Source organism: Neoarius graeffei, chromosome 19 (assembly GCF_027579695.1).
Source record: "Neoarius graeffei isolate fNeoGra1 chromosome 19, fNeoGra1.pri, whole genome shotgun sequence".
Lineage (NCBI taxonomy): Eukaryota > Metazoa > Chordata > Actinopteri > Siluriformes > Ariidae > Neoarius > Neoarius graeffei.
The window spans coordinates 65,763,192-65,786,034 of NC_083587.1; the positions used below are offsets into that span (position 1 = coordinate 65,763,192).

The 22,843-nt window shown below is 42.8% G+C and overlaps 1 protein-coding gene across 1 annotated transcript; it reads right to left on the bottom strand.

Annotated features, from left to right (window-relative positions):
• Positions 1–689: 689 nt before the first annotated feature.
• Positions 690–21,359, bottom strand: ptpn23a (protein tyrosine phosphatase, non-receptor type 23, a). Its single transcript, XM_060900463.1, has 24 exons — positions 21,120–21,359; positions 18,656–18,730; positions 18,452–18,579; positions 16,510–16,586; positions 16,360–16,409; positions 15,268–15,399; positions 15,090–15,170; positions 14,158–14,289; positions 12,411–12,458; positions 12,126–12,241; positions 11,935–12,014; positions 11,077–11,191; positions 8,758–8,823; positions 8,503–8,648; positions 8,116–8,421; positions 7,846–8,000; positions 7,597–7,748; positions 7,329–7,508; positions 4,477–7,135; positions 4,210–4,394; positions 4,003–4,107; positions 3,780–3,918; positions 2,316–2,429; positions 690–2,182 (listed from the first exon to the last, which is right to left on the bottom strand). The coding sequence occupies exons 1-24, from the start codon at positions 21,201–21,203 to the stop codon at positions 1,619–1,621; spliced, it is 5,889 nt and encodes a 1,962-aa protein (XP_060756446.1). The 5' UTR covers positions 21,204–21,359; the 3' UTR covers positions 690–1,618.
• Between the last annotated feature and the right edge of the window lie 1,484 nt (positions 21,360–22,843).

Sequence of the window (22,843 nt, forward strand, 5' to 3'; positions counted from 1 at the left end):
TCCATACGGTTGTAGTGGATAGTGAAGTCCGGTACAGACGAACAACACACAAAAATACACACAAAATACATAAAATGTGCACAGGTAGGGAGAGCTTGTAGCCGCAGCCATTGTAGTAGAATTGTATATAGTAGGGTTTTCCAGAAGAAAAGGTAGAAGCAGAAGTAGAACCAGAAGTAGAAGGCGGAATATGGCGTTTGACCGACAAGATGGCGTCTGTCACAATCTGGATCGGCTGTGATGTCACACGCAAGTGCTCCATACCCAGTGGTATCATGAAAATATTTTTGTCCATTTCTCATCACTAACCCCGTTTCCCACAATGGGTTCTGAGAAATTTCATGAACCATTAATATCAGATTACCGTTTGCATTACAATCCCCTCGACTTGCTTTGCCAGCTGGACATGCAACTGCTGAAAAATTGCACTGTATAAAATGGAGGGTCCCGGCAGAAGGATGCAAATTAATGCGCTTTTCTGTTTTTTTGTCATGGGGAAAAGATCTCTGTACTAATTAGTTATAAAGGTCGTCATGCCATGTTTATTTTCGTGTCAGTTCTTGGTGGTGTGATGCAGCAACACCTTGTCCTTCCTTCGGCGTGAACCGGACCTCTCGGATTACTGACATTTAACAGCTGAAACCTGTACAAGCGTTCTGCTCTTTCCAAATACAAACACAGGTAAGGAATGTTTTGAAGAGATCGATTGTTTAATTAAGATATTTACAACATTTAACAAGGCAGAAAGAGTCATGTTATGGTGTACTGAATCAGAAATAAGTTAGGTTATAAGGAAAAGAAGTACAGAGCATACAGCATCACTTAGCCAAACGAAGTTAGCAAATACTCCCCAAAAACAGCCAACAATAAGAGTGAGCTGATGTTAGTTGGAGGCAGCTAGGCATTACTGAAATGTGATTCTGCGAACTGGTCCGCGCTAGCTTTCAGTTGCATGCTAATAAAATTAGCACTTTTTTTTGTCCGGTTCTTTCCATCTTCCAACTTGGTCATAGCTGATAAGAAGTAGACCACGATGCAAGCAGCAAAGTGGAACGAAAGGAATCTGTGCAACAGAAGTAGTAACCATGTCAACTGCTCTGAATTACGAAGTGAAATGGGATTTGAAAGAGGAACCCCATTGTTTTTTCTTCAGTTTAAAGATTTAAGAAAATCAAACACTGACAAACCCAGTGTCCCTTTCTCCCAAATTAAAGTGCTCACCGAGTCCACTTTTTGATTTCCGTTCTCCTATCTCCACTGTTAATAAAGACATATTTGGTGTTGAAATGCAGATGTCCATTAAGAAGGCCTGGCTCATCTTCAGAAGAAGAGTGCATGCTGGGGAACAGCTTTAAGGAACAAGGTGGTCAGTACTAGAAAAAAGTACAGAACGAAAGATACACAGGGACCGAGACACAGTGAAACTGTCCCAGAGATGCAGGCCACGGACAAGAAGTCAGGAATCTGTGCATGTCCCCGCTACGATATAACGGATTAAAGTAATAAAGGCTGTTAGCCAGCTGATAAGCAGCGAAAAACACTAAAATGGTAGTGATCTGGGAATATAGTACACTGAGGCACAAACAGAAGTGCCCTCATCAAAAGGGATTCCAGGAAATCAGGACTTGTTGAGAGTCCAGAGGGGATCCAGGGTGCTGAGTGGGTCATCTCCATTTGGAGGACCCTGCAGACCTTGGCCTTCCTGTGCCTGGAAGAAACTTTGCTTGCTGATTCGTGGTTTGCCACGGCAACCGTTGTCGAGTGTAAAAGCCTCAGGTGTTAGCGAAGCCAGAAGGTCCAAGGATGAAGGTGCTGGAGGAGCTACTTCAGGTGCAGGATGATTGTTGGAGACTGGCAAGGTTGTGGATCCCTCAAACCCGTTCCCCGGGTGGTTCGGAGGTGAAGGAGACGGCATCTTACCTGGAGAAGCAGGGCAGGAAAGCGGGGGACTCAGTGAGGCAGGAATAGTATCCGTTGGAGAAGCAGCCTGGAGGTCTTGGACGAGCGACAACTCTGGTTCTAATCCTGCAGCAACAGAGGGCATTGATTGAAGGTCCTGATTCGGGTCTTGGTCAGACTCGGTGCTGGGTGGGCGGATACTTAGCCTAGCAACCGTAGCCTGGATGGAGCTAATGGACATGTCGCCTCCAAGAACGATATCCTGAGCCTCTGGGTGCGAGTACTGCGACATAGACACATCAACGTTTATTGTTAGATCAGAGTTCGTCATTGCTAAGGTAACTTCATACAAATATACTGCAGAGTCTGGCATGTTAAAGTACAAAATTTAGACACCAATGATCAAAGTATTTCACCTTAACTGCTGTGCTGTTTGTCGACTTTTGGCTCGGGGTGGTAATGATGCCGCGACGCTGAAGCACCTGCTCTGCATGTTTAAGGACTGCCTCGTGGCAGAATTTCAGGTGTAACTGTATAAAACATGACAAGAAAACATCAAGTCTTTTACCCAGAAACCTAGATTCGTCCAGTTTCACATGACATTTAGATTAGATTAACCCCAGTCGAAACACATACACTGGCAGTACAGAAACAGAATTAGAATTAGGCCACACCAATTTAATTAGTTGGATTTTTTCAGGAAAAATATGAAGCAAGCACGCGAAAAAAAAAAAAAGCTCCGATGGTAAAATTAGCGATGGAAATAGAGGGCTTTCATAATAAAGAAACAAAACAAAGACAATACAGGTAGTCGTCGACTTACGACTGCGTTTAGTTACGACTGACCGGTCGTAAACCGATCTGGTCGTAAGTCGGCCTGTGTTAAATGAACGTAAGTATATTGTGATGTGTAATGATATTGTAATCATCTTAAAGTCTAATTTTATCAACATTTTATTTCATTACCTCGGCTCATTATTTGGTTTAAGTCAAACACTGCATACTACACTGCGTACAGTACAATTCGTTTAATATGGGCAAAACAAAAAATACGAAATACAGGTGTGAAAAATAGAAAAAACATTTGTTTGAAACGTACCAAAATATAAATGTAAAACAACAAAATACAAAACTTAGTGACCGCTGGCATCACTGGTGCTTGGCTGTGGGTCATCTACATCATCATCAGCTGTTGCAGCGCTTGGGCTGGCGGGAGGATTTGCTCGTTTCATAAACCAGGAGCTGGGGCGGAAACTGTCGTACGCTCAGCTAGCTCAGCTGGGAAACACTTGCCAGTCATAACCAGACAGTCGTAAAGTTGATCGGTCGTAAGTCGACGACTACCTGTACATTATTGTTACACATTTCATATGACTCTTTTAATAGCTTATCTTATTTCCACCCATATGCATTAAGGGCTTTCATTGATTGATCAATCAATCAATGAAATATATAAATCAAACCCACCTCCACAGAGTCGTTCTCCAAGTTGGCACATTGCAGGGTAACAAGCTCACGGCATCTTGAGTACAACTGTGCAAAGTTTTCCCCCTCTTGAATTTCGACACACCTGTCAAAGATTTTACGCTTCTGTTTGCTGAATATCCTAACAATCACAAACAGGCTTTGCAGGATTCCCCTCCACAGGCATGCTTCTTCCACAAGTCTTTATCTAAACTCAAAGGGGCGATTTGATTGGTTTTCGACGTCACGTGACCTCAACCTGCAGTCAATTTCGATTTTTTTTTTCATTTTCTTCAAGCGGCGATTCCGAGAACCAACTAATCGAATTGGTGTGGCCTTAATTTAAAAAAAAAAAAAAAAAAAAAAAAAATCACAATACACCCTTGTTGATGTGACACCCACAAGAAACCACACACCTTCTCCTGTAGCATGTTCTTCCTCTGTTGTCTCATCTTCCTCACCAGCTGGGACAGGTCAGGTATACCATTCCCAGCCTCCAACTCTTGTAGTGCAGCATACAACAAGCAGAAGGCTCCGGTTCGGCCAACCCCAGAGCTGAAATGTATAAGCACCCAAGGTAAATGCGTTTGAATTTTTTACTACCAAAAATGGTGCAAGTTGTACATTTGCATAATTTACCTGCAGTGCACAACAACAGGTGTGTGTAAAGGCCGCTGGAGAAGGTAATGTCCGTGAACTTCCTGAATGAAGCGAATGAGGTTACTTTTGCTCTCTGGCAAGCCACTGTTTAGAGAAAAGAGAGAGAAAAAGCTTTGTTTATACTGTGCCTCACTAATCCCTTTGATTAAAGATAACCCTGTGCCTTTTTGTGTATTGGATCCTTACAGTTCAGGCCACGAGGTGAACTGTAAGTGGATGACTGTGCGCTTCAGGCTCTGATCTCGATACTGCAATCCAATCATGCGCTCCACATGAGTCGCTGTGTTTTTCTGGGTCGTCAGGCAGAGTGTGATTGAGCCTTGAGTGATCTGTTGTCCTCTTTCAGATGGAAAGTAGCGCAGGACTTTTTGCTGTAAAAGAAACCAAAAAATTGCTTACGGCTCAAAAATTGAGTGGTCTGACAAAGCCTCATAATGAGTGTGTAGGCCTTACCTTCTCAAGTTCTTGCTCAGACACCAACATCACAATTAGAGACACTTTCTGTTCGTAGACCATGAGCCAGAAATCAGCAGCAGTTCCGGTAAGGGGAGCCTGCGTTGCAATAAGACGGGGACAGTATGGTGAAAGATCCTCGATAAAGCTGGCATTGATGTAGTCATCTTTGCCAGAGTGCAAGACAACTCGATTGCAGTCGTAAGGCATGACGTCCTGGTGGCGGTTTTTCATGGTGTAACACCGGGCTATGGCAATAGAGAGCTGACGAGAATCCTTCTCCTGCTGATCTTGCAGCTCCTTCCATCGAGCATCAAGTTCTGATAAACCTCCCTCTCCTGAGGGACGTTCCAAAGACTGGACAGTTGACCGAAACCTTTCAAGTTCTGCACAAAGCTGCGAGACCCTCTCTGGAGCCTGGTACGGATCACCTTGAATAATTTTCACGCCCTCCGATTTCTTGCGATGCTGTTCATCTTGAGGATCAGCCTTGGTGGGTAATAAGACGTTGGCCGTGTCTTTGCTACCACCATGCTGACTTTCAGGGCTTGAAGAGAGAAGATCATCTGTACTGGAATTCTGGTGCTGAAACAGTGAGTTGGATGATGGCAAGGGACCAGATGAGGGAAGGGGTGCTGCCGCAGTCTGTGGTATTGCTGCTCCTGCAACAGGTGTGAGAGCAGGAGAGGGCCTCTGAGGCATGATACCTAGCGAGGAAGGCCCTGGTGATGGAGAAGGTGATGGGGCAGGCAGGACACTGCTTGGTGTCGCCCCTGGTGCAGCTGAAGATGGTGGGATCATACCCTGAGGAAGTGACTGGAGTCCAGGTGTAACGACTGGCCCAGAATGCTGGATTGGTCCAGGAGGAATGATCCCAGCATGTGGACCAGGGTAAGATGCTGGTGCCACTGGTGGTACCTGTGGAGGCAGAGCCTGGGGCTGCTGAGGAACTGTGGACTGGTGGGGAACTATTGGAATACCACCAGGATAACCCACAGGTGTAGAGTGAGGGGGGAGATGGTGCTGAGGCAAGCTGATAGGTTGCTGGGTCATCTGTGGGGGCACTGAAGGACGAGGTCCAGGAGGGAGTTGTGAGGGAAGATTGCCATGGGGCTGTGAAGGGAGAGCAGTGGCATGCACTGGGAACTGTGTTGACAGAGAGACTGGAGGTAACTGAGGCTGGACAGGGACTGGAACCCTTGGTGTGGTTGCTGGAAATGCTGGCTGGTAGGGAGAATGAATTTGTTGATGGGAGGGATGTGGTAATGGTTGGGAAACACTGGGCACTGGTGGATGAGATGGGTGAGGTAAAGACTGGGAAACAGCGGATACTGGTGGATGAGAAGGATGCAAGACTGGTTGGGAAGCTGCAGGCATTTGCAGTTGAGTGGGAGGAGACATTTGGGAGGAAGATGATGGTATTTGTGGCTGAGACAGTGGAGGTATTTGTTGTGCAGTAGGAGGCATTTGCCCATGGCCTGAAGGTGGTACCTGCTGTGAGGAAAGGGGTGTTTGTGGAGGTGGTATAGCATGTACTTGCTGATTGACTGGGGGCATATAGGGCTGGGAACAAGGGGGTATTTGTTGTTGTACATTTGGTAAATGTGGCATAGAAACTTGAGGCATCGGCTGGGAAGATGGGGGCATTTGTGGTTGCATGGAATGATGCGGCAGCTGATTTGGAGCAATGGCATTCACAGGTTGGCACCCAGGAACAAATGAAACAGGAGGATATACCTGCTGAGGCAGTGCAGATGGTGTAGAGTGAATATTAAATGGCCGTTGGTGAAGATTAGGTGGCCTTTGTTGTGCCATATGGTGTAGGTAATGGGGCTGAGTTTGTTGTGGGAGCTGAGGCCCAGTTACAGGTACAGCTATCTGTTGCTGAGCTGACACCGGCTGGAAAAATGGCTGTGGTGGGCTCGGCTGTGGTTGGCCCTGACTGCGAACTGGGGGAAACGGTTGATGGGGCTGCGACTGAGAAGCTTGTAGTCCCTGAGGCGGCTGGCTTACAGAAACACCAGGCTGTTGCAAATACCGAGCCTGAGAAGCCACTGGAGCAGAAGGATTATATACCGCAGGAGTGGGAACAGGGTGTCCAAGGGTGGATGCAGATATAGCTGGCTGTCCTGGTGCTGGAGTGTAGCTGGGAATAGGTGTCTGTACACTATCCACGGTGGTGGTGGATGTCCGAATGGGAGCTGGTGAGCATGGTAGAGCTGTCTGGGTTTGTAAAGCTGGAGGACGATACCCAGGCACTGAAGGAAGGTGAGAGATTTGAGGGTTGGGCATCTGAGGAACCTGATGTTGCTGGGGCAGGGAACCTGGTGGCAGACTGTGGCTGAAGCCCTGGGTTGGGGGAAGTGTTGTAAAACGGGAGATTTGTGCAAGGAGTTCAGGAGGTGGTAGGTTCGGAGGAAATTGGGGTGGTGCATAGAGAGCAGCTGCCCCTGGATGAAAAGCCTCTGGCATCATGGGAAGAGCAAGCTCAGGAGGTAAACTACGAAGATCTTCTGGCAAGTCTCCACCTAAGGCTAAAATAGCAGCATTCAGCTTGGCTATTTCAGGGTCCTCTATGCCAGAGCAATCCATATCTGGGGCTTTCTTTTGGGCTGGCTTTGGGGCTGTGGGTCTTTGAGGAACCTTCTTTTGGAGCTCTCTGTTGCAAGAAGTTGGAAAACAATGAAGATTACTGAGCATGTAAGGTGATTTAAACTCATCACAAACTAACAGGAACAAATGATGATATCAAAGCCTGCCCTTTGTAAATAAGACCGTGGCAGTGAGGTGAATCACAAAAGGGACAGTTAACGTGACGAGAGTTTACATTAAACATGCTTCAGCGCTCTTACTTTTCTAAAATGACTTGTCTCTCATCATCCCTGGTCTTGCAGATGGTCTTGGCCCTTTCTAGCAGACGAGAAGCTTTAGCCTCCAAGTCTTCATAAAACTCTTTTCCCTCCTGGGATTTTTTCATCAGGTCTTCATAGGCTTCATAAGAAGCAACAAGCATTTGCACTGTACTGTTCCATCTGCAGAGTAAACACGAAACATGAGTCTAATGCAAGAATTTCTACAGAAGTTCATTCAGAACAAAAACCTATCCCTCTTGACTCTTACTTATGTTCTGTCTCGGCCAGGCTCTTGCGTACTGTTGCATACTGGACATTCGCATCCGTCAGTGCCTTCAGGATGTTCTCTTGAGCAGCTAGATTTTGATCGATGTACACCTTTACCTGTTCATACTTCTTCAGCTGCTCCTCAAATAACCTCTGAGAAGACAGATTAGAAGATCCAACAAAATATCTAGCACACTTAAGTCATTAAGTAAGAATCACATGCTACGTAAGCCAAATTCTAATCTAGTACCTTCATATCAGCCCTCTCGGTGGTAACTAAAGCAGCAGTGATGTCATCCTGCTGGATCAGCTCCCTCAGCTGCTTCTCAAGTGAACTGCGCTGGTCTTTCATCTCCTGTACTTTACCCAGAATCCTTTTCATGCACTGCAGACCTGCTACTTCATCTGGAAAAATGCCAACAAGTTAAAAATCTTCAGTTGGTGAGAACTTTTTTTGCGTTACGAGTTTATTTCTAATGGCACCCGTCCATGATGGAGAGAGATTTATTTCTGCTTGTACCTTCAGAAAGTTGTGGTCTGGGCAAGGCCTCTCTCAGAGTGTCCAGTGGTCCCCCCAGTAGTCGTAGGTTGCTAATGTGCAGATTCATGGCCCGATGAAGCTCCGTGTTGGTGAAGCTTGCTTTCTCATGGGCCTCCAGGTATTTCTCGAGGTCCCTACGGAGCTCAGCTATGGAGGCAGGTTGTGCTGGAACACTCTGCTTCCCTGCTACCTCCTCCAGCTTCCGGTCACCTGCTTCATCGTCATCTAACACTGACCGAATCTCCCTCAGGGAGGCCTCCACATCCGTGAACACACCTGATAGTACTGAGATAAATGGAGATACAAATGAGCGTGATGTATTTGTAGGACATTTCTAATTAAAAACAAAAAACAAAACACACCAACCCTGCATGGATTGTATGAGACTCTTTACTGTGTCCGGCCTCACACTCAAAGCAGCACACTTCTCCATGAGTACAGAGGGAATACTGTTGTACATGTCCATGTTGTCCACAGAGTCAGGGTCCAAATTCAGAGAGTCCATGAATTGTCTGAAGAAACAAGACTAGTTACGATAACACCTTTTTAAAAAAAGGGTAAATTAAATAAAAAAAAAAAAAAAAAAATTTTAAATGCACAGAGAACTTGCACTCATCTTACAATAAAGTCTCGTTCTTGCTGTCTATTTTTGCCATGATGTCTCGGAGCAGCTTAGCCTTTTCTTCACTGTGGATGACAATTCTGTTATTACTGAAGTTATTACTCAATAATGCCAAGCTTGCGCCATAAAATACAAGCAGTTTTCATGGAAACAAGTCAACTAGTCACTCGGAGAACACAGACCTCCCCCAAGAATAAAAAAGTCAACTATGATACAGAAATCTGCAACCACAACCACTTTATATGGTCTGGATACATTTCCAAAACTACAACCCCGATTCCAAAAAAGTTGGGACAAAGTAATTGTAAATAAAAACGGAATGCAATAATTTACAAATCTCAAAAACTGTTATTGTATTCACAACAGAACAGACAACATATCAAATGTCGAAAGTGAGACATTTTGAAATTTCATGCCAAATATTGGCTCATTTGAAATTTTGTGACAGCAACACATCTCAAAAAAGTTGGGACAGGGGCAATAAGAGGCTGGAAAAGTTAAAGGTACAAAAAAGGAACAGCTGGAGGACCAAATTGCAACTCATTAGGTCAATTGGCAATAGGTCATTAACATGACTGGGTATAAAAAGAGCATCTTGGAGTGGCAGCAGCTCTCAGAAGTACAGATGGGAAGAGGATCACCAATCCCCCTAATTCTGCGCCGACAAATAGTGGATCAATATCAGAAAGGAGTTCGACAGTGTAAAATTGCAAAGAGTTTGAACATATCATCATCTACAGTGCATAATATCATCAAAAGATTCAGAGAATCTGGAAGAATCTCTGTGCGTAAGGGTCAAGGCCGGAAAACCATACTGGGTGCCCGTGATCTTCGGGCCCTTAGACGGCACTGCATCACATACAGGCATGCTTCTGTATTGGAAATCACAAAATGGGCTCAGGAATATTTCCAGAGAACATTATCTGTGAACACAATTCACCGTGCCATCCGCCGTTGCCAGCTAAAACTCTATAGTTCAAAGAAGAAGCCGTATCTAAACATGATCCAGAAGTGCAGACGTCTTCTCTGGGCCAAGGCTCATTTAAAAGGGACTGTGGAAAAGTGGAAAACTGTTCTGTGGTCAGACGAATCAAAATTTTAAGTTCTTTATGGAAATCAGGGACGCCGTGTCATTCGGACTAAAGAGGAGAAGGACGACCCGTTGTTATCGGCGCTCAGTTCAGAAGCCTGCATCTCTGATGGTATGGGGTTGCATTAGTGCGTGTGGCATGGGCAGCTTACACATCTGGAAAGACACCATCAATGCTGAAAGGTATATCCAGGTTCTAGAGCAACATATGCTCCCATCCAGACGACGTCTCTTTCAGCGAAGACCTTGCATTTTCCAACATGACAATGCCAAACCACATACTGCATCAATTACAGCATCACGGCTGCGTAGAAGAAGGGTCCGGGTACTGAACTGGCCAGCCTGCAGTCCAGATCTTTCACCCATAGAAAACATTTGGCGCATCATAAAACGGAAGATACGACAAAAAAAGACCTAAGACAGTTGAGCAACTAGAATCCTACATTAGACAAGAATGGGTTAACATTCCTATCCCTAAACTTGAGCAACTTGTCTCCTCAGTCCCCAGACGTTTACAGACTGTTGTAAAGAGAAAAGGGGATGTCTCACAGTGGGAAACATGGCCTTGTCCCAACTCTGAGATGTGTTGTTGTCATGAAATTTAAAATCACCTAATTTTTCTCTTTAAATGATACATTTTCTCAGTTTAAACATTTGATATGTCATCTATGTTCTATTCTGAATAAAATATGGAATTTTGAAACTTCCACATCATTGCATTCTATTTTTATTTACAATTTGTACTTTGTCCCAACTTTTTTGGAATCAGGGTTGTATTAGAATTATAGTAGTGCCCACATGTGTATCTCAGAGAATTCCTGGTACCCATGAATGTGGATTGTGATATTGAGTCATTGTATTTCTTCTACATTGGCTATGTTCTGTCACTACTGCCATCTACAGGATTTTAAGATGTATATTATTGTTGAGCACAGACTTTAGCCAAGGCCAAGCACTGTCTATTGCAGTGAAAGTGAAACTAATTTGTGGAGCCCCCATGACTCAGACCTAGTCCAAAATCTAATGTGTTCTTCCTTGGCCCATGCTACACCCTTCCACCAAGTTTCATGGAAATTGGGTCTGCACAAAACCTACAATCTTGTTTACAGTCAAACAAACCGCACTGAAAACCTCCTTGGCAGAGATAAATACGAGTTTTTAAGTGTTAGAAAATCATTCATTTTGGAAGTTTAATTATTAGCAACATTTCATGTTTAGCAAACACAACCTGTAGAGAGAGGAAGCCTCATGAGCAGCCATAGGCACCAGCTTGGAGAAAATGTCTGGTCCTGTTACACTGGGGTCTGTTGGATTCACGGGTAAGGCTTTGACTAGTGGCGCACCTGGAGAAGATATGATTTTTATTTTCGTCCAACAAAGCAGTTTGTTAGTAAACCTAGATATGGTAATGCATTATGTACACTACCATTCAAAAGTTTGGGGTCACTTTGAAATGTCCTTATTTTTGAAAGAAAAGCACTGTTCTTTCCAATGAAGATCACTTTAAACTAATCAGAAATCCACTCTATACATTGCTAATGTGGTAAATGACTATTCTAGCTGCAAATGTCTGGTTTTTGGTGCAATATCTCCATAGGTGTATAGAGGCCCATTTCCAGCAACTCTCACTCCAGTGTTCTAATGGTACAATGTGTTTGCTCATTGCCTCAGAAGGCTAATGGATGATTAGAAAACCCTTGTACAATCATGTTAGCACAGCTGAAAACAGTTGAGCTCTTTAGAGAAGCTATAAAACTGACCTTCCTTTGAGCAGATTGAGTTTCTGGAGCATCACATTTGTGGGGTCGATTAAATGCTCAAAATGGCCAGAAAAATGTCTCGACTATATTTTCTATTCATTTTACAACTTATGGTGGTAAATAAAAGTGTGACTTTTCATGGAAAACACAAAATTGTCTGGGTGACCCCAAACTTTTGAACGGTAGTGTACAGTAGAAATGCCTGTAATAGCTTCAACAGCATTTTTTTTATAACATTCACACCATCACAAGAACAATATTAAGAATTACATACAGCTCTGATTAACAAGACTGAAATAGCTGCACATCACTGTAACCCACAATACCTTTAACGGAAGGAAGAGTCTCCAAAGATGGCACGGCCTCATGGTAAATGAAGTCATTGTCTTTTTTAGCAGAGTTAAATCTTCAAATAGATAGATAAATAGATAGATAAATAAAGGAAGTGACAAATGTCTTTATAAAGTGCAAGTTGTGTGGTTGAGAATGAGAGAGACGACACAACGTGGTTACTAACTTCCCCCCGATGACATCCATGGTGAAGCGCAAAGCTTCTTGAACGCTGTCCGGCTGCCCTTTAGCCAACTTTATCGCTTCGTTCAGTTTGTCTAGTGAACTCTGAAGATAAGTGAGCTGTGGAGGAACAAAAAATAAATAAATTTCACAGTAGCTAAGACCCACTGCTTTTAGCTGCAGGTAAGAACATTTAAGATTTCAAAAAGGATTTGCAGGAATTAGGGGACACAATGTCTGAGGTTAAAAAAAAAAAAAAAAATTGATGAAAGTAAAGTAGGATGTTTACCCTTTCTCCATATTTCTGCTGCTCCTCGGCCTGCTTTCCCATATGCAGCTATGGAGAGAGACAAACGACCAGTAAGACCATATCAGGGATGTGATTTGGGGCTGGTGAAATTATCTGAAAATTTTAGCCGGGGGTCTGGGGGCCGCAGGCCCCCAGCTGGTCCAGGGCAGCGCCCTGGTGGGGGGACAAGGAGGGGGGGGCGAAGCCCCCCGAAGCTCCTGGGTTCTGGGGTTTTCTGACTTAAAAATTGTACTAAAATGGCAAGCAAACACACAAGAAAAAACTTGTCATGATTAACAAATTCAAGCCAATTTAATGGTCAACATGCAACTCTGAGCCCCTATAGTAAATTCAATGATTCTTAACTGACAAAACCCCAAAACATGAAACCTAAAAATGTCATTCTAAATTAAATCATCTGCATTAGAATAAATAGAAAATTGTATAAGGAAAAACAAAATTTATACTTTCAATTACTGTAGAAGTTGAACATACCTAAATGTGCCTTTTCAAACAAACATGATGCAACATAAGAATTCATCCACAAGTCTTCAGGAACTCTCAAAGAAAAAAAGATGCGAGCATCCATGTCCAGTTCCAGCAGATCAGTCACTTTTTTTCTGCAGTTTCTACTCTAGCAATGTCAACTTCATATACATAACTCTATAGTGTTCACTCACCAAAGGATAATCATAACTCCACAGTGTTCACTCACTTAAGGATATTCAGAACCCCAGTGTTCACTCACTTAGGTTTCGTTTCTATCCCGGGCTCCAGCCCGACTTTGCACGCTCGTAGCTCGGGCAGGGGAGGTCCCAGCCGCCCCAAACTTGACAGCCAGAGTCCTCTGCCCTCCCCCCAAAGAACCAGCGTGGGCAGGGCGCGCTAGCCCTGCACCTCGGGACGTAATTCGCCCCGAGGTGAGCCGCGGCACTCCGCTAAGGTTTCGTTTCTATCCCGGGCTCCAGCCTGACTTTGCACGCTCATAGCTCGGGCAGGGGAGGTCCCAACATCCCCAAACTTGACAGCCAGAGTCCTCTGCCCTCCCCCCAAAGAACGAAATCGCTGAACAAATGTCTCACAGTCTTATGTCCAATATCTGTAGCAACCCCTTTCTCCAACCATTCCCAGCGGAACTTGTTTTTCACTATTCTGTCGATTTCTTTAACTCGATTTGCATCTTTACGCTCGATCACGGAGGCTGCCATCTTTCAACTCTTTGTTTGAAGCGAACTTACGTATAGCTATCTAACAAGCGCGTTCATTGGTTGTTACAGAGCGATGGGCCAATCACGTACCTCGTTTCATCTCAATGACGGAATTACTGAAAGTCGGAACAAATAGGATACGAATGCGGATTTTTGAGCGAAAAATCGGAAAAATTTTTTTTTTTAAACTTTGAGGTGAAAAAAAGCGGAATTCCGCGAATTCGCAGGAAAATCACATCCCTGCCATATTGAAAACATTATTCTCTAATACAGACACACACACTCCTCTCTCTCTCCTTGAGTCTCTGTCTCTCTTCTTCTGTCTCCTTGCTTCCATGAGCTCAAAACTCAGCTTCATAGTAATCCAGATATGAAAATTAAATTAAAAAAGAAAAAAAAAAAGCCCACACTTCTCTCATCGTTTCCTGTTCTGGAGAATTTATAAACAGAAACCGTAATCGTGGTCTACAATTCTGCAGACTTGTCTCTATTTTCTTACCACATTACACACAGTTCTAGTTTTTCACAAAGATACGCACATGAGCAATCGCAGCAAAATAGTAAATCTTCATCTGCACAAGCTTCTTCCAGTCTTTCTGGATCTTTCCGAGCATTGAGGCGGTGTCCGAGTTCTCCAGGGCACGGCAGGCCTCTTTATAATAGTCCACTACCTGAAGGCAACAACATAAGGACGTGTCAGTGCTTCATTACAGAGAGAACACCATGAATACATGTTGAATTTTCAGATTATAACAAAAATACCAAAACGGGACACTGTGACCGCTAAAACCGACCAAAAAAAATTCACGACTAATCTGGACGGTTGAAACAAAGTAAAAACATTTTTCACTGCGCATGAAGTTGCCTTGCACCACAGCGTTGTTGAATTCTGGGTTCTGATTAGTCAGATGTTGATTAATTTTCTAGAACAGCAGCTCCAAATCACAGCTTTATCACGGTTTCTATAGTAACAGCTCATTTGGGCGGTGCCTCGCATGGGTACTTTCGGGTCCCGTTCGTGCCGACCCCTTTGGGTGGCTTTCTTGTCAGTTTTTTTTTTTGCTCATTTATTTTTGTATTTTGATGTGAGAAGTCATGCCCAATAAAGCAATAAAAAAAAAAAAAAAGCTCATTCACAGGGAGGACGCTCCACATGTACAGATTTTTTAAATGTTTACAAAAGGAGTCTCGTATCAGTGCTGTCACAACCAGAGGTGAAGCTTTACATTTCAGTTTGACGTATTCTTACGTCCGATTAACTTCAAGAAAAAAAAAATGCTCCAAAACATTAACTATACAGGAATAAAAATTACAGATGAAGATGAATAAAATCACTTCAGTACGTGCTGATGCAGGACAGGACGACTGCTACAAATGGGTTTATTATCTTTAGTCTTGTGAAAAAAAAAAATTATGACCTGCATGTTTTTTTCACTTTTTTTTTTTTTTTTTTTAAGCGTCTGGGAAATACCTGAGCACTTATCCGTGCAACAAGGAAACTCTTTCTGTTGTCCAGCATGGACTTCTCCAGCAAACACTCCTGCGCCTGACCCTGCACACACAACCGGAATTAATCCACTGCAAAATGTTAGTGTTAATGCATGTGTGTGTGTGTGTGTGTGTGTGTGTGCGCGCGTGTGTGTGTGTACCAGCATGAGATTGATGTTGAGGTTAAGGATCTGGTGACTCATGTCCACACTGTAGTTATGGCTGAAGTGATCTCGCAGGTAGGTGAAGGCTCCAGCTGAGCACTGGAAATGTGTACAGGAGACCTTCATCCCCTGCCGAGAGGAAGATGTGAAACAAAGAGGGGGGAAAAAAAGCAGCTTGAATTCAAAACATGAAGCAAGAACCATGAGAAACAAGTTTCCAGCGAACAAGCAACTGTGTGTGTGACCACAGTGTGGATTACAATATACGGATTTGCTAACAAACTGTCAGCACAGCAGTGTTGTGCATTAAAAATCAGACAATTTCAAATCAAAAAGCAGAAACGTTTTGCTTTATAAAAATGTTATGATACATGTATAGTGTACTGTTATCTGAACCATGAGACATTTCCTTCCCTCAGGGAAATTTTTTTTTCTTTAACTTAACACACACACGGTATATTCGATCACACATTCACACACACGAGCGCGCACCAATGTCATCCTTCGAGTCAAAATGATCGTTTCACAGCTACACTGTTGCTCAGCCCTGCAATCATTGTACAACCCAGTTATTAGTCCACAACTCCACGGATATTACCAAACCCGTAGTTGTTACACCATTCTGCAAAAATAAAAAATTTAAAACTTAAAAAGGACTTTAGTCAAGGACATTGTCTGATCTCAGTCAGAGGATTTCCACCACACTCTTGTTGGATTGATATTAAAGCAATGAGAATGGTGAGATCAGACTGAGTGAATAATGAGCACATGAACGTGGAGGAGATCCAAAGTTCACAAAAAAAAAAATCCTCCTTCAAGTCTGTCCACTTGTGTGTCCAAATAATAGACAAAAACAGAAGGGATTTTTTTTTGGCAAAACAAGAACCTGATGACGATCAAATTTCATTCTTGGTATCTAAAAAAGGGGAATTTTTTTTTCCCTTTAGAACATTGTAAAGGTGAATGCATGTGAATAAATGGTCAACGTGTAATATCAGTAATACTACATATCAAAGAATTTAACAGAAATAGAAAATACAGGTTGATATGAAAAGCCGGGGATCGACCTGAGCGATCGGTCACACTTGCCTCCTCTGATACTCGGTTGTCCATCGCTCCCAGCATCGAGTGCAGCGCTCCTGCACAAGCAAAAACAAATATATATCTAATCAGGAAACACGAGCTCATAAACAACACACAATGGAGTCTGTGTGATTCTGTAAGAGTGCAGATTCTCACCCAAATTATACAGGATGCACGCTTGCTCGTAGCTAATGTCCTCATGTGTGACTGTCTTACCCGAGAAGATCTCCGTCCTAGTGAATGGGGGGGGAACCCCCCCAAAAAAAAAAAAATGATAAATCATCTGATGTACACTACCGTTCAAAAGTTTGGGGTCACCCAAACAATTTTGTGTTTTCCATGAAAAGTCACACTTTTATTTACCACCATAAGTTGTAAAATGAATAGAAAATATAGTCAAGACATTTTTCTGGCCATTTTGAGCATTTAATCGACCCCACAAATGTGATGCTCCGGAAACTCAATCTGCTCAAAGGAAGGTCAGTTTTATAGCTTCTCTAAAGAGCTCAACTGTTTTCAGCTGTGCTAACATGATTGTACAAGGGTTTTCTAATCATCCATTAGCCTTCTGAGGCAATGAGCAAACACATTGTACCATTAGAACACTGGAGTGAGAGTTGCTGGAAATGGGCCTCTATACACCTATGGAGATATTGCACCAAAAACCAGACATTTGCAGCTAGAATAGTCATTTACCACATTAGCAATGTATAGAGTGGATTTCTGATTAGTTTAAAGTGATCTTCATTGAAAAGAACAGGGCTTTTCTTTCAAAAATAAGGACATTTCAAAGTGACCCCAAACTTTTGAACGGTAGTGTAAAGTGTCCAGTGGGCCAGTTATCTTTACCCCACAGAGCTGCTGAATCCTGGACTCTCATCAGGTTTTTATAACAGCAGCTCTGACAGTCCTGCTGCTTTCAGCTTTATAATCAGAGTTAAAACTGTAACTTTAAATTTTCTGTCATTTTGAGCTATAAATCAGTGGCTTGTAGTAGAGCAGGGTGATGTGACAAAAATATTAAATATTCTGTCAATAAAATAAAGATATTTCTACCAGGGGGCGGCACGGTGGTGTAGTGGTTAGCGCTGTCGCCTCACAGCAAGAAGGTCCGGGTTCGAGCCCCGTGGCCGGCGAGGGCCTTTCCGTGTGGCGTTTGCATGTTCTCCCCGTGTCCGCGTGGGTTTCCTCCGGGTGCTCCGGTTTCCCCCACAGTCCAAAGACATGCAGGTTAGGTTAACTGGTGACTCTAAATTGAGCGTAGGTGTGAATGTGAGTGTGAATGGTTGTCTGTGTCTATGTGTCAGCCCTGTGATGACCTGGCGACTTGTCCAGGGTGTACCTCGCCTTTCACCCGTAGTCAGCTGGGATAGGCTCCAGCTCGCCTGCGACCCTGTAGAAGGATAAAGCGGCTCGAGATAATGAGATGAGATATTTCTACAAAAAAAAAAAAAACCCACACAACAACCGACAAGTATTGCATTTTAAAATGTATGAAAATTTTACTTTGATGATAAAAAACTAGTTAAAAAAAAAAAAAAAAAGGATGTTTCAGTATTAAGTCTCTCATTAAATAAAATAGATTTACATCGGCCTATTATATTCTTCCATGTAACACTCTTTGCAGCATTAGCTTATTACTAATAATTTTTCCTTCTGTACTTTTGTATTTTGATGTGTGTGGGTTTTTTGTCCCCGTCCCTCTTTTTTAGCATAAGAGACAATTTTCAATTGGGGTGCGAGCCCTGTTATTGCCCCTTGCCACCATGTTTATCGTTTTATTGAAGTCTATTTTTTTTTTTTTAAACTGTAATTATTTACTTTTGTGGCAAACCACAATAAACTAAATTAAGTCAGTACAATAGATTTTTAAAAAGCACAATTTAATATTTCACAACACAAGGAAAAGATAGTGTGATTCACCCAGCCCTCATTTATAGATATCTGTTCTGAATGGAAAATTAGGGAGGTGGAACCCTGAACGTAACTTGTAATCAAAATTAAATCCTTCTGGTAACTGATAATAAAACAATACGCCATTTCATCACTCGCAGGTTGTGTATAAATTTGATGTAAGACACAAGATAGTATATCTGACCAGGACACCGGGACAGCAGCTTCCTGTCCGGGACCCAAAGGCACGCGGCTCTGAAGGTAGTGCAGCTGCCCGAAGTATTTGCGGAGTGTACTGCAGCCCTCGAAATCCCGCGTCACGTTCACTGCACTCTGAGGAAGCAAATCAGAGATGAGACAAAACGTCCTGGAAACTGTCCGGTAAGATCACTGTATGCCGTTCACGCACCTGTCGTAACTGTTCCAGCTTTTTCAGTGGCTCGTTGTAGTTGTCTGGATCCTCACCGTAATTCTTCAGTATGAACTAACAAACCAAGAGGAACAAAACAGACATCATGCTGGATATGACACTGGGATAGAGAGAGGTTGTGTGTCAGTTTATTTATTTCTCTATATTGCCTGTGGATTGAGACAAACCCAACAGTTTCGATTTACATGTTTGGAACAAATTTTGATCAGATTCCTAAAGTTAAAATTAAAGGTGACAATAAAAAACAAACAAACAAACAAAAAAAAAAACCACACAAGCAGAGGCTGGAAGCCAAACCTAATCTCAATGAATGCTGATTATACAATGGCATGCAAAAGTTTGGGCACCCTTACTGAAAATGTCTGTTACTGTGAATAGTTAAGTGAGCAGAAGATGAACTGATCACCAAAAGGCATAAAGGTAAAGACGACACATTTCTTTTCAGCGTTTTCTGCAAGATTTGTGTATTATTTTTGTTTTGTACAATTAGAGAGTGAAAAAAAAAGAAAAGGAACACCATGCGAAAGTTTGGGCACCCCAATACATTTGAGTTCTCAGGTAACTTTTCCCAAGGTTCCAGACCTTAATTAGCTTATTGAGCTGTGGCTTGTTCAAATTCTTCGTTAGGAAAGGTCAGATGATGCAGATTTCAAAGCTGTATAAATTCTCTGACTCCTCAAACTTGTCCCTAAAATCAACAGCCATGGGCTCCTCTAAGCAACTCCCTCGCATTCTGAATAATAAAATAATTGATGCTCACAAAGCAGGAGAAGGCTACAAGAACGTAGCAAAGTGTTTTCAGGTAGCTGTTTCCTCAGATTGTAATGTTATTAAGAAATGGCAGTTAACAGAAACAGTGGCGATCAAGGTGAGGTCTGGAAAATGAAGAAAACTTTCTGAAAGAACTGCTTGTTGGATTGCTAGAAAGGCAAATAAAAACCCCTGTTTGACTGCAAAAGACCTTCAGAAAGATTTAGCAGACCCTGGAGTGGTGGTGCACTGTTCTACTATGCAGCGACACCTGAACAAATATGACCTTCATGGGAGAGTCATCAGAAGAAAACCTTTCCTGCGTCCGAGCCACAAAATTCAGCGTCTGAAGTTTGCAAACGAACATCTAAATAAGCCTGATGCATTTTGGAAACAAGTCCTGTGGACTGATGAAATCAAAATAGAACTTTTTGGCCACAATGTGCAAAGGTATGTTTGGAGAAAAAAGGTGCCGAATTCCAGGAAAAGAACACCTCTCCGACTCTGAAGCATGGGTGTGGATCGATCGTGCTTTGGGGTCGTGTTGCAGCCAGTGGCACAGGGCACATTTCATTGGTCGAGGGAAGCATGGATTCGAATAAATACCAGCAAACATCACACCATCTGTAAAAAAGTTGAAGTTAAAAAGAGGACGGGTCCTACAATAAGACGATGATCCAAAACACACCTCAAAATCTACAATGGAATCCCTCAAGAGGCCCAAGCTGAAGGTTTTGCCCGGGCCCTCACAGTCCCCTGACCTAAACATCATTGAAAATCTGTGGATAGATCTCAAAAGAGCAGTGCATGCAAGACAGCCAGGAAACTTGTAGAACTGGAAGCCTTTTGCAAGGACGAATGTGTGAAAATCCCCCAGGTAAGAACTGAAAGATTATTAGCTGGCTATAAAAAGTGTTTACAAGCTGTGATACTTGCCAAAGCAGGTGTTACTAGGTACTAACCATGCAGGGTGCCCAAACTTTTGCTTCGGGACCTTTTCTTTTTTTTGTCATTTTGAAAATGTAAAAGATGAAAATAAAAAAAAATATTGTTTTTGCTCATCTTTAACTTTATGCCTTTTGGAGATCACTTCATCTTAAAATTGCTTAACTGTTCACAGTAACAGCAATTTTGACCAGGGGTGCCCAAACTTTTGCATACTACTGTATATTATTACATCAGTGACACAATAGCATAGCTTATAGAAAACATGCCCTCGGTTGAAGGCCAGCTAGATAAGTTGTTGATAAAAGTTTTAATCACAGACCCTTTAAATACATTTTTAGTTTATTTACAGTAAAAAGATGTCGGTTACGCCCATGTTAAAGCTTCAGCCATGCGCGCGCACACTGTGTTTTTCCTGGCCGTATTACGTCAAATCCCGCCTACTACACTGTGATTGGCTCATACGATGGCACTCATAGGCATTCTGATTGGCTGTTACTTCACCTCACGCGCAGTTTACCAGTCACCAGCTGACATTAGGCAATCACAACGCAGAAAGCGGAATACGGGTGGGAAACAAAAAAAAAGCACAACACAATTATGGTTAGCCAGCAAAACTAGCCTAATATGTTTGGCTAAGGTTAACCACTTTTTAGCGTATCCGTCCAATTTTACGCTAATAACGTCAATCAAAGAAGCACTTTAAGGTATCACTCAGGCTCTATCATGATGTTTGAGTCAACCTCACCTGTTTAACAGTCGAGCTAAACTGAAAATCTCCAGCCTCCTTCAAATCCAGCCAAATCATCGGCATTCGCGGCACCGCCTCCATTTTCAGCCAGCTAAACTCACTCAGCCGGCGAACCTGGAGTGCGATAAATTATTTAAACGCGGTTTCGCTCTACTATAAGGTGTAATCTTCTTGTATTAATATGTGTTTTCTAATCTAAACGACTGTGTCATATCACAGGAAACTGCCGATGTTTCGGACATGACGTAAAAGTGTAGGCTGATTGGAATTATGGGTAATGTAGTTGTTACCAGAGAAACAGGCCTACAGGAGCGTCCGCCATATTGGAATGGGATAAACCCAAATCCGAATGTGAGCTTATCCGTGTCTATGAATTTTTAAACCATCAAAAATAATACATGTCAAATAAAAGTGTCCAAGAAACTACTAAATATTGCATAAAACATCTCACGAGCCTCTATTACCCTCAATTAAAAAAAAGTCAGAATTGATAAATGCATATGGCTATGCTAATTTAAAATGTCCTCTTGCTATCACAGTCAAAGTCCTTCCCACGCCCAGTACCTGGTATTCCTAGGCAGTCTCCTACTCAAGTACTAACCAGGCTCAACTCTGATATGGCGCATCGGGCAGCGCCGATCTCCGTTTCCGTAGCCCTCGGCCTCTCACATAGCTAGGGTTACAGTGGGGGGCTAGTCCTCTGGTAACCACGAGAGTTTGACTTCCCACTCACATCTGTATTGCAACGTGCCTTGCCAGATGGTAGTAGGTACCATTTTTTATGATGGTCTTTGGTATGACCCGACCATGAATAGAACTCACAATCTCCCAATCGAGAGGCGGACACGCTACCACTAGGCCTATCATAGTTTGCTATCATAGTAGCAGGATATTATCACTAGCTAACGTAGTTAGCTGTTTAGATATTTCACTAGCTCATATTAGCGTCAGGTAACGTGACCAGACGTCCCGGTTTGACCGGGACAGTCCCGATTTTGAGTTGCGTGTCCCCAGTCCCGACAAAGGTCCATCGGGACGCTGAAATGTCCCGGTTTACACCAAACACTAACAAACTGTCCCGGTTACAGCGATCATATACTACCGTTCAAAAGTTTGGGGTCACCCAGACAATTTTGTGTTTTCCATGAAAAGTCACACTTTTATTTCCCACCATAAGTTGTAAAATGAATAGAAAAATATAGTCAAGACATTTTTCTGGCCATTTTGAGCATTTAATCGACCCCACAAATGTGATGCTCCAGAAACTCAATCTGCTCAAAGGAAGGTCAGTTTTATAGCTTCTCTAAAGAGCTAAACAGTTTTCAGCTGTGCTAACATGATTGTACAAGGGTTTTCTAATCACCCATTAGCCTTCTGAGGCAATGAGCAAACACATTGTACCATTAGAACACTGGAGTGAGAGTTGCTGGAAATGGGCCTCTGTACACCTATGGAGATATTGCACCAAAAACCAGACATTTGCAGCTAGAATAGTCATTTACCACATTAGCAATGTATAGAGTGGATTTCTGATTAGTTTAAAGTGATCTTCATTGAAAAGAACAGTGCTTTTCTTTCAAAAATAAGGACATTTCAAAGTGACCCCAAACTTTTGAACGGTAGTGTATATAGCCAACGAGATGTCAATAAAGCTTCTAGCAATTCAGCATCAATGTGCGTGTGTGCGCAGTCAACCTTACAATGTTGCGGCTGCGTTATAA